Source organism: Equus przewalskii, chromosome 12 (genome assembly GCF_037783145.1).
Source record: "Equus przewalskii isolate Varuska chromosome 12, EquPr2, whole genome shotgun sequence".
In the NCBI taxonomy this organism is placed as follows: domain Eukaryota; kingdom Metazoa; phylum Chordata; class Mammalia; order Perissodactyla; family Equidae; genus Equus; species Equus przewalskii.
In genome coordinates, this window is record NC_091842.1 from 41,147,933 (window position 1) to 41,164,081 (window position 16,149).

Genomic DNA, 16,149 nt, shown 5'->3' on the forward strand with positions numbered 1-16,149 from the left:
TGCAGCCACTGCGGCAGAGAAGCGGGGCCAGGGCGGAAAGATCTAGAAACATCAGACTCGTAAGCAGGGCGGTAAGACCTGTTTAATTGTGAGTTCCTCTGAAGTTACAAGTGTAGCACCTCACAGGGTGTTCCCCTCTGTCAGCATGATCTCTTGCAGACTCACAGGCTGCTGAGAACCCAGGGCCACTGAGGACAGCAGTGGCCTGGCAAGCCTGCAGACACACCAGCTGTGTGAACAATGTGGGGACAGCTGGGAAGGGCAGCCTGTCCGCCTGTCGGGCGTGTGAATACTGAGATGTGAAGAGTGAATGTGATGTCACCAGAGGGCTCAGGCCATGGCACCTGGACCCCACAATGTCCCCTGGGCCCCCAGGCCAACCTGGCAGAGCCACTCACGGTCACCAGCTCTGATGCCAAGATGCTGCACAAGCACCGGAAATGTCTCTGAGGGCAGGGCCCCAGCAGGGAGACGCGAGCATGTGACAGCCAAGGGCCAGCCTCTGTGGGTCCTGGGAACTGCGCCCAGGACCCCTGCTCGAGTGTGTGAGCTAAAACCCACGTGGCCAGGAGGAGGTGCTCAAGGCCGCCTTGGTCAGGGGAGCTGAGCAGGCGTCTCGTTTAGAATCTTCTGGGCTATGGAGGAGAGGGCGGGAAACGCAGGGCTCTTGGGGAACTCCCGGATGAAGTCTCGGCCCTCCTCCAGGCTCCTTGTGAGCTCGGGGTCCAGGGGCACAGAGCCTGTGAAGACCGGAGGGGAGGGGCCGGGGAAGGGGTGAGGCGGTGAGAGGAGGTCCGGGCCGGGAGGGCATGTCCACTGCCCCTCAGGAGCCTGTCGGCACTGCTTGCATCTAGTGGACACCCCGCTGGCGCTCCCGCTGAGGCGTGGAAGGTGCTCGGGCTCCATTTCCACCTCGAAGGCCGGCAGCCGGCCCAGCAGGTGCAGCACCCCACTCCCGCGCTCTGCCCGCTGGAGACGGTGCAGGACGAGCACTGGAGACAAGCCGGCAGGGACCACCGGTGCCCCCTGACAGAGGCGCTCCCGGAGCCACAGCTGCCCCTCTGCTCCTCCAGGGTCCCAGCAGGCGTTTCAGCTGTGGGGGCCCCTCAAAGCCTGGGGTGGGGCCAGCGTTCCCCTAACAGGGCAGCTCTCTCCGGCTGGTTAGTGGTAACCAACTTCTCAGAGATGAGCTGAAACCCACAGCTCGAGGCAGACGAGAGGAACTGGCTCTGCCATCTTTCTCTCTCTCAGGTGTTGGGGGCACAGGCAGGTCAGCCCACCCAGGGCAGAGGCCCGAGGGGGTGGCCCTGACTGCTCACCTAGGAAGGGGACTCCAGCATGTCTGGCCAGCTCCTCGCCACCTCCCCTGGAGAAGACGTTGGTGCACTCCTAGGACACAGAGGCATGGAGTCCCTCCAGGACTCGCTCTCCACACTTGAGGGGCTGGGCCAGGGATGGCAGCATCCTTGCCCCCCAGTCACCCACGCCCCGCCCCACCCCAGGCTGGCAATCCGCCCAGCACCTCCCCACGACTCACCGCGCAGTGCGGGCAGACGAAGCCGCTCATGTTCTCCACGAGCCCGATCACCCGCAAGCCCGTCTTCCTACAGAAGGTCAGCTCCCGCCTCACGTCCCCCACGGACACCGCCTGAAGGCCGGCAAAGACACGAGACTGGCCAGTGGGCATCCCGGAAACTCAGCCAAGATGAGTGTGAAGAGCAGGGAAAAGCGTCCCCAGGGTGCAGTACCTGTGGTGTGGTGACCACGAGGGCCCCCAGGGGGCTATAGGGGCGCAGGGCGTCCACAGTGGCCATGTGCTCATCAGAGGTCCCTGGGGGCGTGTCCACAACCAGATAGTCCAGCTGTCCCCAGGCCACGTCAGACACAAACTGCTTTATCAGCGCTGCAAAGATCCAGGGAGGCCGGGGCCTGTGAGGGGCTCCCTGAGCCCAGTGCCTCCACCAGCCTCCAGGCACAGAGCCAGCTCCACAGGCCCCGGGGCCGGCTGACAGCAGGACAGCCAGCACGGGAGGAGCAGGTGGCGCAGCAGGGCGGCCATCCCTGCCCCGAGGAGCACTCCTTTCTCCCCAGCTGCTGGGCCCCCTCCACCCCTGCAGACTCCTGCTCAGGCCTTAGCCGAGGACGGTGAGCTGTGGCCTTCTCAGGAGTGGCTGAGCACCTCCAGCACTCTTGGCCGAGAGATGGCACCTGCGGTGGGACACCCATTGGCATGTGCTGAAGACCCCAACCCAGCCTGCTGCTCGCCACTGGTGGCCTCGCACTGCCAGTTAGACGGGCTTAATGCCACCTGCTGGTGCAAGGGCACCGAGGCCAGCCTCGGCGCCCCCACAGCATCCGCCACAGCATGGGTGGCCTCCTGTCTGAGCAGCCCAGCCCTGTCTGCCCCAGGGGTGGGGACGCGGTAGCTGGACGCGCATGCGCTGACTGCTCATGGGAGCCGCGGACAGTGGCTTAGAAGTGAAGACGCTCCAGCTTTACCCGAGGGCCATGCTGTGTGGGGAGGCCGGGGCGGGAGGAGAGCTGGCCTGGCTCCCACGCAGCTTTTTAACTGAACATGGAGGGGGCCGCGGGAAGAGGCTGTCCCCTGCCCGGTCATTACCGTTCTTCTTGGGGCCTCTCCACACCACGGCCTCGTCCGGCTTCTCCAGCAGGAAGCCCACGGACATGAGGGAGATGCTCTGCTCCTGGTCCACAAAGACAGGCACCCAGCCACTGTCACACTGGTGCACAGCCCTGCCCTGTGCCCGGAGCATGCGGGGGATGCTGGGGCCACACAGGTCCACGTCGAGGATCCCCACCTGCAGGGAGGCAGGACATGCACATGGTGTATAGGGGCCTCCCAAGGCAGGGACACCGTCAAGCAGGAAGAAACCAGCCGGCTGCCCTGTGTGTCCACCCCCAAGGGGCAGAGGTGGCTCAGGAGGGGAAAGAGGGGGGGGGTCGCACCTTTTTGCCCGCGTGGCGCAGGGCCAGGGCCAGCTCCGTGGAGATGGTGCTTTTCCCAACACCCCCCTTTCCCGAGAGGACGAGGATGATGTGCCGGACGCCGGCCAAGTTTCCAGGCTCTGGTCAGGAGGATAAGAGGGGAGGTGAGCAGGGAGGGCCTTTCACACCAGATGCTCTTCACTGCTCACTCCCCACAGGGTCACCAAGCACCTCACACATTTGAGTCCTGAGACCTGCCCTTCACCCCACTGACCGCTGACCTGCTGGTTCCTCCAAAGCTGCTGCCCCCGCTCCCATCTGAAGTGGGGCTGCTAGGGCAGGCAATGCCCCCAAACCACTCCTCTTTCTAGTGTGCACATGTGTGACTGCACACCTGTGAGCTGGCAGGCACATGGGTGAAACGACCCAGAGACTGCCAGCTCCCAGCTGACTCCAATGGGAAACGGGCGCAGATGAACATCGTCACAGCCTGGTGGTATGTCCGTGCCGGGGGAGCTCCTACCCCTGCTCCTAGGACCCACGTCTGATCTGTGGGCTCCCAGCCTGCTCCCCTGGGGTCAGAAGAGGACTCAAGGCAGCCCTGGGCTCTAGTTCTCAGGAGGGACACTTACAGCTCTGGGGACCCAGCATCACCTGGCTACCTCAAGGCCTGCTCTTGTGTTGGCCGGGCCTTAAGAAGCCCCAAGTACAAAAGGGCAGCCACAGGATGCACGCTCCTCAGGCAGGCCTCGGGCCCAGCAACTCTGGATCCCTGTGGCCGCCAGCCATTCTGCCCCAGCTCCTCTTCCTTCCAATGAGCCCGAATTGACACCGAGTGAATATTCACCATCTCAATCACTGCCACCCCACAGGTGTGCCATCTGCATACACACAGCCCTCAGCCTCATACCCCCAGGTTCCTGCCTCAGCGCCCTGGGGGCCTCACCATCCCCATTCCCGCTGGGCTCCAACAAGCTGCTCTCTCCAGCACCCTCGCCACACACCCGGGCCCTTGGGAGAAGCTCAGCAAACGACACATAAATGCTGTCCCTCCTCCTGACCCACCTCTTGGTCTTGCTAGGCCTCCAAGGCCTCCCTAGGGAGAACTCGGAGGGCACCCGCCCTGGCTTTCAGGCAGGTCCTTGTCACAAATGCGTCACAGTGCTCCTCCCAGGCCTCCTTCCAGCAGCCGGGGCTGGGACATCTTGTAAGGTGACGAGGAAAGGGCACACTCCCCATCCAGATCTCTGCCAGCAAACACCAAGCCCCTGACATCTGGGCTCGAGGTCACCCCTGCCGCAACTTAGAAGGTTGTTAGTTGCATTGCTTTACTACCAAAAGCTAGCTAGGTGTCAATTTCACTTCTGTGGGGGGGGAGGGGCAGGGTGACGGGAAAGACCAAGCCACTGTGGATCCTGATTTCTCCTCTGCTGTTAGTGCGGTTCTGTGCAGCCAATCTCCCAGCAGTGACAACTTGCTTTCCCCACTGGTGGGAGTGGGGAATTTTATCTGCTTGAGCATCAAAAAGGACCCTGATGTGCTCAGGTAACTGGAAGGAGCAGTGAACTTCTCACACAGCAATCCTTAGGGGTCAATCACGAGAACCTTTCACTCTTAAGTAAAGTGACAAAGTTTATGAGTAGATGAGCAATGACGTATTTACCCAGTGCCTACTGTGGGAGACTGTGCTGCAAGGGGCAAAGGAAAGCAGTAGCTGCCCACAGAAGGACCTCAGGCCCCGTTCACAGACAAGCCCCTGACAGCCTCCTTACTAAGTCCGCCCAACAGCGATTATTTGATACACTAGACAAATAGGTAAATTTTTGTATACAAAGAATCTCTCTGGAAAGCCTCTGGGCACAGGGAGGTCTTGTGTTTTGGCTTTTTCCTGCATACCCCATTAGGCCTTCTGAGGTTTTTTTTATTTTTATTTTTTTTGAGGAAGACTGAGCCTGAGCCAACATCCGTGCCCATCTTCCTCTACTTTATATATGGGACGCCTATCCCAGCATGGCTAGCCAAGTGGTGCCATGTTCGCACCTGGGATCCAAACCCGTGAACCCGGGGCCAGAGAAGTGGAACGTTCGAACTTAACCGCTGCACCACCCCGCCGGCCCCAGCCTTTTGAGTTTTTAATGTGCATTTTTTCAACCCTGGTTAAAAAAGAAGCCTGGCTCAATCTAGAAGATAATCTTCACACTTTGCAGTAAGTCTGGCCTTATCATAACAAGCCGTTTCAGATGTTTTTCTCCAGTGTTACATTTATAAACTGATGGATGAGTAAAGCGGTCTAAGAGCTTGGTGCCCAAGATACCAGACGTAGGTCTTTTAGAAGGTAACGTGCCCAACCACTGCCTATGGAGCCTATTCTGGCTCACCTGTGCAAATCCGATCACACCTACTTGCGTGTATTCCGTCCCACACACTTCCGTGTTTCTAAGTTCTAAGGCTTAGAAAGCTAGAATACTACTTCCACAGAGAATTAGAGGCGTGTGAGGTCCTAGTTTCTTCTCTTTAAAACTCAGCACTTACGACTTCTTTTGAAGTCCTGTTTAAAATCTAAGATTCAAAGCTTCCGGATCACCAGGCCACCAAATCAAAAACCCACGGCATAAAACGGGGCAGTATTTCTGCTTTTCACATCAAAAACTGGTCTGTGTTATCTGCAGACACGGACGACGGTCCCCTGCGCGGCACATGCACGCGCGGCGCTGTCATCACCGCCGACTCGCCCCTGAAGGCATCGTGCACACCCACACGGCACCTCTGCGGCCGTAACGCAATCGTTAAGAGGACGACCTGCTAAAAGCCCAGAGCCCGGACGAGCGGCTGCCGGCCGACCCCTTTCCGCTCCCCTCGGCTGCACGGACCCGACGCTGCCCACGGGTCCCGCACACTCACCCGCGGCCGCCTCCATCCCTCCCGCGGCGCCGCGCGGCTTCCGTCCACTTCCTCCGGCGACCCCCCCCCCGCCTTCAGGCCAGAGTGAAGAGCCTTCGGACCAATGAGCAGCGCGAGCCCGCCCACTGACCCCTCTTGATAGGCCACTCGCGCTTCCCTCAACCAATCAGTTCGCACGTGGGGGTGCACGCAGATTCCGGCGCGGACGGCGTACCGGAGACGGACCCACTTCCGTATGAATGCCTGACTATGGGGCCGCCTCCCTTCCTGCCCCGAGTCCAGTGGCCGCGCGGGCCTTGTCTCCGGGCGCTTGAGATCGACCAATGGGGACGTCGAGTCAGGACTGACAGGGCCAGCAGCCTCTCGGCAAGAGGCTTGTGCGGCATGGCCGCCCCCGCCGAAGGCCCGAGCGGGCGCGCCCGCCTGCGCGGCGGAGCCACTGCGGCGCGGGGGGCGGGCCGCGGGGCGGGGATTGTTTACGTCTCGTTCGGGAGCGGAAAGTAGGTCACGGCCGGCCCGGCGCAGCGCGGCGGCGGCGGAGCGGCTGCAGGTGAGCGCGGCGGGGCGCGTCCGCGCCTCCCGGGCCCCACCGTCGCCCGGCTCGGGACGGCCGCTCCTTGCGGGAGCTGCGGGCGGTGGGGCCCGGCCGCGCCTTTGTGCCCGCGGGCGGCGGCGCCGGGAGGGCCTGGGCTCGGCGGCGGCGCTGCAGGCCGAGCGGGCAGTGGGCGGTGGCTGCCCCGCAGCGGTAGGCCCACCGCGCTGCGCCCGGAGGAACTCCCGCAGCAGCGCTCGAAACGGGCATTAGTACGAGGCCCGTTTCGAAATGCCCCGCTGCTCCGGGGTCTGGGGGCGCGCTGCACGGCTCCGGGGCGGGGCCCGTCTCGGGGCCGCTCCTTCCGCGCGCACCGCCTGCTGTGGCTGCGGCCGGGCCGGGCGGTGAGGGAGCGGGGTGGCCGCGCTGCCGGCGGGAGGGGAACTGGGTCTGCAGGCGCGCGCTACCGTCCCTCGAAAGCTGCGCTGCGTTCCCTCCCTGGCGCGCTGGCCTGCGAGCCTGGCGGGGCCTCACCGGGGCAGCGCCTGCCCTCCTGGGGGTTCGGTCCAGGGGGGAGCCAGGCGGGAGAGGATCGTAGAAACGCACATGTCACTATAAGTCGCGTGTGGGAGCTAAGAGCCATAGAGGGGTGGGGAAGGCCGTTCCGGGCAAAGGGCGCAGGAGAACTCGGTAGGCTTGGAGGACTCTGCATTTTATCATAAGAACAATGGCAAGCCCTGAGGACTTCTAAGATTTGTTTAAGTTGTTAGCATTTGTGTTTGGAAAAGCTTGGCGGTCGGGAGTGAAGTGGGAGGAGCCAGAGCGGAGAGAGTTGTGTAGGGGGGAGGGCGTGGTGGCAGTGGGGATGGAGAGATGGGTTCAGGACATGTTTTGGAGGTGGCGTGGCGGGTGCGGGAGCGTGAGGCAGCGGTGGGAAGGAGGAAGCTGTCGGGATGACTGCCGCGTGCCTGGCATGAGGAACTGGGAGGCTGGAGATGCCATTTGTCAAACTCGACAATGGAGGAGGAGCCAGGGGCGTTTTGAGATGGCTGCGGGACAGGCAAAACAGCTGGGTTCGGGAGACTGAGCTGGGAGAGGGACCGAGACTGGGTCGGAGAGTCATGGATGTCTGGATGGCGTTGCACACGCTCTACCTGGTTCTCCTCCAGGTGCTCGCATCCTGGTGTGAGGTACAAGTTTGTGAAGAGAGGTCCCTGGGCCCCGGTTTGGCCTCAGCTTTGTGGGTCTGGCACAGCCGGCCGGGGGCAGAGTGTGGGCTTGCGGGGAGACCCTCCGCTGTGCTGCAAGCCTTCCTTTGCTCAGACCCTGTTTTCTTCCAGTTTCTGTCGGCCATGGCCAGGCGCCCCCGGAGCAGCAGAGCGTGGCATTTTGTGCTGAGTGCAGCGCGCCGAGACACAGACGCGCGGCCCATGGCTCTGGCCGGGACCGCCAGCTGGGGCTACGACTCTGATGGGCAGGTAGGTCCCAGTGAGTGAGGCGGACGTGGCTGGACTAAGGTGCGGGGACACCCGAGGCAGGCGTTGCCTGGACAGGGAGTGAGACAGAAAGATGCTGCTGAGGGCAGAGGAGGCGCCAGCCCCGAGCCCACTGTCCTGTGCACGTTCTGCTCACAGGCTGTTCACCCTGGTTCAGGGCCCACGTGCCCCGGGGTGACAGGACCTCAGGACACACAGCACGGTTGTCTCTGCTCTTTCCTCTGAAGAGGGTGGCAGTTGATTCTTTGGTCAGTTCGTTCAACAAAAACGTCCCCATTCTATTTGCCCAACCAGTTGCCAAAAGTAGTTGTTAACCCACTGTGCATCTTTCTGGCTGTTCCTCTGTCTGCGCAAATATGTGCTCTATGTTCGTGTATCTACATGTTAAAGAACTTTGATTCTTGAAGCCCAAAGTTCCTGTGCCTTCCCCGTCTCAGCGACTCCTGAGCTCTGGGATACCCAGCAGCATGGAGGCAGTGGGAAGAGCAGCTCAGCTATCTGTCCCTTGCCGGTTGCCTGATGTCCTGAGAGCTTTGAGCCAGAGCCTGAGCCCTGCGGGGCAGGATGCGGTACAGCCTCTGTGCCTGTCGGGGGCGGCTCTCAGTTGGCTTCTGAATCTCTTAGACTGGGGGGGGAAGTTGGCTCTCTCCTGAGTCACCCCGCTGCTCCCTGCAGGGGTGATGCTTGGGTGACTTGGCTCTGCTCTGTCACAGCCACCCGGTGTTGTCACCCTGGCTTAGCCGAGTGTCTTGGGTGGGGATAGGGGGGTGCCTCTCCTCCCTCAAGGGTAGCTGAGCCCCGCGGAACTGCCAGCCTGGGGGCTGCAGCTCTGGACTGGCAGCGTCCTGGGCCCGTTCCTGGGGCCTCCTGACCCCCCTGCTCAGGCCAGTGTTCCTGCCCCTCCTCCAGTTCCCACTGACCCGAGGCCTGGAGCAGTCTGTGCTCCTGTGTCTGTGCTTGCGTTGCCGGCTCATTGCTGTGGGATGCAAGAGGCATCATGGGGCTGGGACACAGTGTCTGACACACGCTCACAGCTTGTCTCGTCACCTAATGGGCCTGAAGTACTTGTGTGTGTGGGCGGGGCGGGCAGGCATGTGACCCTGGACACCTTTGAAGGGTGAGCACACCCACCTGTCTCTTCTGCTGTCATGCTCTCCTTAAGGCTTGCAGCGAGGCTGGGTGTGCCCTGTCCCGGGGGTTGGCATGCTGGTTGCCACCCAGCTTGACCTCGGGGCCTGTGGTGCTCAGCTCTGTGCTCCTGGCTCCTGCCTCAGTGGGAAGGGGTTGCCTGTGGCTAGCAGTGGGCCTGCCGTGGCTTTGGGGGGCCCACTGTTCCATGCTGGCGGGGGGCTTTCAGCCTGCTGCGTCTCCTGTCTGGTGTCTGTCTCTCACTGGGGCTCCATCTCCTCGCTCCCTTAGCTCAGGCTCTCCCGCGGACTCCTGGAGCTTCTGCGTGGGCCTTGGTGTGACAGGGAAGAAGGGAGGTCCAGGCCCTTCCCCTTCCCAAGGAGCGTCTGTTCTAGGGGGAGGGGGCAGCTGGAGAGGACGAAGGGCAACGTGAGGCGGGGTGCGGTGAGAAGGAAGAGGACGCATGTGCAGTGAGGGGCTGGCCATGCCTCTTTGGAGTGATGTCTGAAAGCCACCATCCAGGGGCAAAGGGCCCTTTTCCCTGGGGACTGTGGACATGACAGGTGGCGGGGCGGAAGGCGGAAGGGGGCCTGGGCAGGGGTCTGGTGGGGGTGGGCCTTATTCTCAGGGCAGCAGGATCTGCCCCAGGTCTGCAGAGGGCAGGGAGGCAAGATGAGCACCCAGAGACCGAGGGAAAGAGGGTGGGGGCCGAGCCGCAGTGGCTGTCTGCACCCTCTGGCCCCCGGGCAGTGAAACCCCAGCCCCTTGCGGTTTGGCCTTGGGTCCAGAGCCAAGGCGCATGTCTGGAGAGCCTGTGTGGCTTCAGAGCAGGAATGACTAGGTGCCCAGGGCACATCCCTGGCTGGCCTCCAGGGAGGGCTGTGGGTCAGCTGGTCACCAGATCCTGGCCATCTCAGCGTGGGCGTCTGGCTGCTGGGCTTGGGTCAGGTGCCATAACCCAGCCCCCTCGTCAGATGGCTGGGTCCCCACTGAATGGTTTCCTGTGTCAAAAGCCTGAAGCGCTGGGCTTGTCAGGGCTTGGTGACAGGTTAAGAGCCACCCCTTGCATGGACAACAAGGGGGCCACTGCCCAGGACAGGTGTTGACCCCTTCATTGGGTCAAGACTCGCCTCTGCCACAGGACGCCCCTGCCTCAAGCCCCCACAGTGGGGCTGTAGCGTATTCATGATCAGGAAGCTGCCTGGAGACGGGATGGCTGAGCATGCAGCCCCGCCTGGTGGCTCATTAGTGGCTGGGCCTCCAGGGCCCTCTTGGCTGTGCAGAAATGGGGTTAAGCCCTTGCGCCCGTTCCCAGGAGGCCAGTGGGGCAGTAGGCCTTTGGGAAGGAGGTTCCCCAGTTCCTGTGCCAGGAGGAGGTGTCCAGGGTCACTGTAGAAAGGTGGGCTGGCTGTGCACTTGGGCCCCAGGGAAGCCCTTGGAGGCCGGTCCTCTGGATCCCTCCCTGGGGCATCAGAGACGTCCACTGTTGGCCTGTGGTGGGCTCGGGGCAGGCGGTAGGGACAGGGCCAGCTGGGGGAACAGCCTGCCCTTTTCTCCCAGCACAGTGACTCAGACTCAGACCCCGAGTACTCATCCCTGCCGCCGTCCATCCCCAGCGCGGTGCCCGTCACTGGGGAGTCCTTCTGCGACTGTGACAGTCAGAGTGAGGCCTCCTTCTGCAGCAGCCTGCACGCAGCGCACCGGGGCAAGGACTGCCGCTGCGGGGAGGAGGATGAGTGTGAGCACCTGGCGCAGGCCGCCTGGGCTGGCGGGGAGCTCCTGGGCCGGGTGGGGAGGCCCGGCAGGGCTCCGAGGCTGCCCTAGCCTGGGCCTGTGGCTCCCACAGATTTCGACTGGGTCTGGGACGACCTGAATAAGTCCTCGGCCACTCTGCTGAGCTGCGACAATCGGAAGGTCAATTTCCACATGGAGTACAGCTGTGGCACGGCGGCCATCCGGGGCACCAAGGAGCTGGGGGAGGGCCAGCACTTCTGGGAGATCAAGATGACCTCACCCGTCTACGGCACCGACATGGTAAGTGGCCAGCTGGGTGGGGGGAGCTGCTGGGCGCCCTAGCCCCGGGCCCCCTCTGCCCGCCTGTTGTTCCCAGATGGTGGGCATTGGGACGTCAGACGTGGACCTGGACAAGTACCACCACACGTTCTGCAGCCTGCTCGGCAGGGACGAGGACAGCTGGGGCCTCTCCTACACGGGTGCGTGGGGCCCCAAGGGCAGGCAGGGCTGGGCAGGGCCCTGAGGCAGGAGGGCTCACCCTGAGCCTGCTGCCCCCAGGCCTCCTCCACCACAAGGGCGACAAGACGAGCTTCTCCTCAAGGTTCGGCCAGGGCTCCATCATCGGGGTGCACCTGGACACCTGGCATGGCACGCTGACCTTCTTCAAGAACAGGAAGTGCATAGGTGAGGGCACCCGCGGCCCATGGAGACCGCACACCTGCTGCCGAGGCCCCGAGGGAAGTGCACACGGGGCCCGGGCTGAGCACCCCGAGGCTTCTGAAGGGCTGTCCTCGCAGAGGCCTGAGGTCCCAGGGTCCCCAGTGGGTTGGACAGCACAAGGGCCGGTGGGAATCCTGGCGTCCTCAGTTACCTTAGGAGGATGTGCCCCTTCTCTAGGGGTGGCGGCCACCAAGCTGCAGAATAAGAAGTTCTACCCGATGGTGTGCTCGACGGCGGCCAAGAGCAGCATGAAGGTGATCCGCTCGTGCGCCAGCATCACCTCCCTGCAGTACCTGTGCTGCTACCGCCTGCGCCAGCTGCGGCCCGACTCGGGGGACACGCTCGAGGGCCTGCCGCTGCCACCTGGCCTCAAGCAGGTGCTGCACCACAAGCTGGGCTGGGTCCTGAGCATGAGCTGTGGCCGCCGCAAGTCCCCGGCACCGTCGCCCAAGGCCTCGGCCGGTCCCAGCAGCCCTGAGACCCGGCGCTGCCAGAGGAAGCGCTGTCGACGGACCTAACTTATCTTCCGTGGAAACTGCCTTCCGCAGCCGCAACCAGAGCCGGGCAGAGTCGTCTCGGCCCCTGCCTCCAGGCAACAGGAGAGGGAGGAGTGGAGCTGAGCTGTCTTCGCTGTTCCTCTGCCGCCGAGGCTGGGACAGGCCCTGTGACCCAGAGACCAAGGCTGTCCAGTCCATCTGCTTCCTGGGACAGGTGCAGGGCCTCCTGGGCACAGCGCTCTGGCTCTTGGGGACTCAGACTGCGGGCCCGGGCAGCTGGGCCCAGAGGCTGTGCGCTGCCGCCGAGGAGGACGGCCTCGCCGGAGGCCAGCTTTTCCGTCGCTGGCAGCCTCGGGTCTTTCTTAACTTGCTTTGCATGTTGTCAGCTGCCGTTCCTCCCTCCGAGACTGAAGTGACGGTAATAAACTCGGTTTGCGTCTGGCACCCACGTGGCAGTAGAGTTAAAGCAGCCCCTCCCGGGCGCACAGGTGCCCTGGCTTTTCTCCCGTCGGGTCTGGTTGTGTCGCAACACCTTTGAGAGGAGATGGCCTTGTTCTCTTCTCTCTCTCGAGACTTCGTCTTACTGCTTCTCTCTGAAGGTGCCACCCCCAAGTCTCCAGGTGACCAGCGTTTGTCCCCCCAGTGAGGACCTTGGGCACTCCCCAGCCCTTCCTGACCATCCCAGTTGGCCACCAGTCTCACGGCTAATGTGTACAGAGCCCAGGGTACACGAACCCCACCCCACACTCTCCAGATTCTCCAGCTGGTTTGGCGTTTCCTGGTGAGAATTGCCTCTTCTGCTCATCCGTTATCCAAGAGCTTTCCCTGCTCCCCTCCCCTGGTGCCTCCTGGTTTTGGGTCAGTCCCCAGGGTGGGTTGTGTTCTGTCCAGCGGGAGGCGTTGTCAGGAGCCCAGGTCCAGCAGGAGGTCAGGGTCAGTGGTAGTCAAGAAGAGGTAGATGCGGCGTGAAAGGTCAGGCCCCACCCTCCGGGGCCGCACACCCTCACCCGCCTCCACGGGGAGGTCCGCCAGGAGGGCCAGGCGCTCCTGCTCCGTGCTGCAAGCTGCATATGCCTAAGACAGGCACGAGGATGAACAGGGCAGGCCTGGAGGACCTGGCCTCCATACCTGGGGGCTGGGAGTGGGCTGGGGACCCACCTGCTGCAGAAGGCGAGGGGAGGGGAAGGCGGAGACGACAGCCTCGGCCACGGCCGGGCTGACCCGGTTGAACTGTGTAATCTGCCGCCGCCAGGCCCCCCGCAGCCCTGTGCCATCTCTTGCTACTTGCTCGCCTGCGGCCCAGCGCCCTGCCACGCAGAAGGAGAAGGCTTGGGACTCCCGGTGCTGCCTGCAAATGGGCACGGTTGTAGGGAGGTGTCCCTTCTGCGCACCCAGCCCCCCAGCTCAGCAAACCTCTCAGCCCTCTCTGCCCTTAGAGGCCTTCCGTACTCCTGTCCCCGCTCCCACTGCAGCCACCAGCCAGGGTGGGGGTCACGCACCGGAAGGGGCGCTGGGCGAGGGCCTTGGTGAAGGCGCACACGTGCTGACTCAGCTCCTGCCAGGAGGCCACCAGCAGCACGTCCAGGTTCGCCCAGAGCTGTAGGAGCACCAGGGCCTGAGGAGGAGACTTGCCTGTGGGTGTGGCTCAGAGGAGAGCTCCCCTGGGGGACACCCAGCTGAGACCAACCCTGTGTGTGACCCTGGGACCAACCCCAGCCCCTGCTGGGCCTTAGAGAGCAGCCCAAGCGCCTGGGTCAAGGCCAACCACTTTACCCAACCCAACCAGCCTCACCTCCTCCACCTCGGGCCACCCGACTGCAGGCTCAGCACAGGCCACCGCTGGATTCTTTGGTTGCCGCATCTCCTGGGTGCTGGGCTGGCGGGACCTGAGCAGAGATGACTGTCCCTCCAGCTCCCCACACCCTGTCCGTCCCACCCTCCTTGAGTTTTCCTGCTTCCCCTAGAGCCCACCCGGAGGAGGTGGCTAGCTGTCACAGCAGTCTTCAAAGCCACCCTTACCTTTCCCCCGAACTCCCCCGTCCCAGTGAGGCCTGCTAAGGGTGTTAGGGGACCAGTACCACAGGTAGGCGTCCAGCCCGATGACAGCCAGGTGGGGGCAGGCATGGCTCTCAGGAGGGACCCAGGGCACTGAGCAGGTTGGGCCACAGATCTGCAAGCCGAGAAGGGTTACTATGCGTGTTGTTCTGGGCTGTGGCAGGCGGGGGCCACAGGCCGCCAGGCCACCACCAGTTTCCAGAGAGAAGAGGAACAAGGCCAAGAATGACCCAGTGGTTCTGGGAGGAGACTGGAGTGGACTCCCTCTGCTCAGCCAGCTCTCTTTAAAAACCAGCTTTGTGCATCCTGTAAAGCTAAGGGGACAGACAACCCACGAAAGCTGATGGGCAGGTCCCAGGCTCCTAGAAGAGCTGGACTGAGAACCACCCCCATTCCTGGTCCACCTCTGCCCCTAGCCTGGCATTTGCCTGCCATACATCAAGTGCTCCATAGATGCCGAGCCTGAGACACTAGGATCCGGCAGAAGGTCTAAGCTAATGCCACTCTGGTGGCATCATCAGCTGAGCAGTCCCCATTTCTCCTCCAGCCAGGTGGAGGCTGTGTTGTCAGCTGTCACAAGTGGACCGCAACCCGCAGCCCTAGTCCACAGCTTCACCAGTTTATCACCTCTGAGTTCTGACTCAGCTTTTCAGAGGACCCTCCTCATTCTGGCTTCTGGCTTCTAGAAGCAACAGTGGCTCCCCTCTGCTCCCAGGCCAAGAGCCCAGCTGGCTTTCCCCATCTCACCCAGAACATCTGGTGGTTGCTGACCACAGAGGCGCCCCAGCCCACCACATGCCCTCTCCCGCCCCTCCCTCCTTGAGCATGGACTGGCAAAGAGTGCGTGTGGCCGGGGACCCAGCTGCTCACGATTTGTGGAGAAGTTCTACTGCCCCCATGTGAGTACCTGGGTCAGCTGGACGACACCCTGCAGAAACTCCTCGGGCTCCAGCAGCAGCAGGAGGTCCTGCTCATCTGCAGCCCACACCTCAGGAGGCACCTGTGGGGACATCCAGGGGCACGGCTGCCCACCCCCAGCCCCGCATGCTCCAGGGCCTCCGTCTGGGCACCCCAGCAGCTTTGAGGCTCCATCAGGACTGCGCTACAGAAGCCCAGTGTTCTGACTCCAAGACCAGCCCAGGATGCAGCTGAGTTCAGGCTCTGGACCCCAGCCCTGCAGCGTACCAGCAGAGCCACTTGGGTGTCACCAGCTCAGTGTTCCCCGTTCCTAGCTTACTGGTCTGGAGAACACACCCCCCCACAGCTGCTGTCTTTCAGGACCAATGCCTCGTGTGAAACCACAGACAGAAAACACGAACCCAGGCTGCACTCTGTAAACCCAGAACATGGGGCTGCTGGTGGCAGTAACCCGGGATACTCACACTGCGGGGGCAAGGGTCTGGCTTCACTCTGCACCACCTGAGGCTCCGGGCCGGGCACTGGGGCTCCACTTGGTACTCACAGCCCAGGGTGCCCAGGGCCTCCATCAGGATGTCGGCGCCAGCATCTTCCAGGATGGCTGGGATGGCGGGAGAGACAACTGTCACTCCTTCCTCCCCCTACGTGAAGACACTAGCGGGGAGGGGGAGACAGCAAACCCACAGCTTGGCCGGCGCGGTACAAACACCCTGATTAACAAACACACCGGCTCCCAGGGTGCAGATCGGGCCACATGGCCGAGTCTGTCTCTTAAGCCAGCTCCCCAGGCGGGAAGGGCCGCCGATTCCGGGCCAACTGCGGCCTCGACGGCAGCCCCGCCCGCAGTTGGGCCGGACAAGCGCGCAGTGAGCACGGCCCGGGCTCCGGCGCCCCCCAGGCCCCGCCCCCGCCTCGGCCCGGGGCTCCCCTCGGCCCTGGCACCTGGGTCCACGCGCACCACCAGGCGCCGCACGGCCTGCTCGGGCCGCAGCAGCCGCAGCGCCTGGGCCGCCGCCCCGCGCTCCTTCGCCGGGGCCCGGGCCCTCGCGGCGGCCTCCGAGTCGGCTTCCGAGCCGGCGGGGTCCTCGGCGTCCGAGTCTGAGATCTCCCAGGTCGGGGGCCGCCGCTGGCCCCGGCCCCGGCGCGAGCCCCTGGCTCTCCCGGGCCCGACCCTCGCCATGGCCAGCCCGGCCTCTCCGCCGCTTCCGGTCGCGCCGGACGC

At 63.3% G+C, this 16,149-nt stretch overlaps 3 protein-coding genes across 13 annotated transcripts; 1 reads left to right on the plus strand and 2 right to left on the minus strand.

The window, feature by feature from the left end:
- Positions 1-64: 64 nt before the first annotated feature.
- NUBP2 (NUBP iron-sulfur cluster assembly factor 2, cytosolic) lies at positions 65-6,301 on the minus strand. Of its 11 annotated transcripts, none has more exons than XM_008506566.2 (8): positions 5,848-6,088; positions 4,012-4,193; positions 2,968-3,086; positions 2,621-2,819; positions 1,749-1,903; positions 1,538-1,648; positions 1,320-1,389; positions 65-740 (listed from the first exon to the last, which is right to left on the minus strand). In XM_008506566.2, exons 4-8 carry the CDS (start codon positions 2,772-2,774, stop codon positions 595-597), a joined length of 636 nt encoding a protein of 211 aa, XP_008504788.1. In that variant the 5' UTR covers positions 2,775-2,819; positions 2,968-3,086; positions 4,012-4,193; positions 5,848-6,088; the 3' UTR covers positions 65-594. The 11 variants fall into 11 exon arrangements, with proteins under 11 accessions (XP_008504788.1, XP_008504787.1, XP_070424967.1 ...); XM_008506565.2 differs by having other exon boundaries at positions 4,012-4,239; positions 5,848-5,923; XM_070568866.1 differs by having other exon boundaries at positions 4,012-4,248; positions 5,848-5,917.
- On the plus strand, positions 6,156-12,398 carry SPSB3 (splA/ryanodine receptor domain and SOCS box containing 3). The gene is made up of 7 exons (XM_070568860.1): positions 6,156-6,397; positions 7,720-7,857; positions 10,564-10,741; positions 10,850-11,037; positions 11,114-11,216; positions 11,296-11,421; positions 11,635-12,398. Exons 2-7 carry the CDS (start codon positions 7,732-7,734, stop codon positions 11,973-11,975), a joined length of 1,062 nt encoding a protein of 353 aa, XP_070424961.1. The 5' UTR covers positions 6,156-6,397; positions 7,720-7,731; the 3' UTR covers positions 11,976-12,398.
- On the minus strand, positions 7,071-16,107 carry EME2 (essential meiotic structure-specific endonuclease subunit 2). Its single transcript, XM_070568858.1, has 8 exons — positions 15,870-16,107; positions 15,392-15,528; positions 14,917-15,009; positions 14,033-14,124; positions 13,747-13,840; positions 13,454-13,569; positions 13,113-13,302; positions 7,071-13,028 (listed from the first exon to the last, which is right to left on the minus strand). Exons 1-8 carry the CDS (start codon positions 16,105-16,107, stop codon positions 12,858-12,860), a joined length of 1,131 nt encoding a protein of 376 aa, XP_070424959.1. The 3' UTR covers positions 7,071-12,857.
- Between the last annotated feature and the right edge of the window lie 42 nt (positions 16,108-16,149).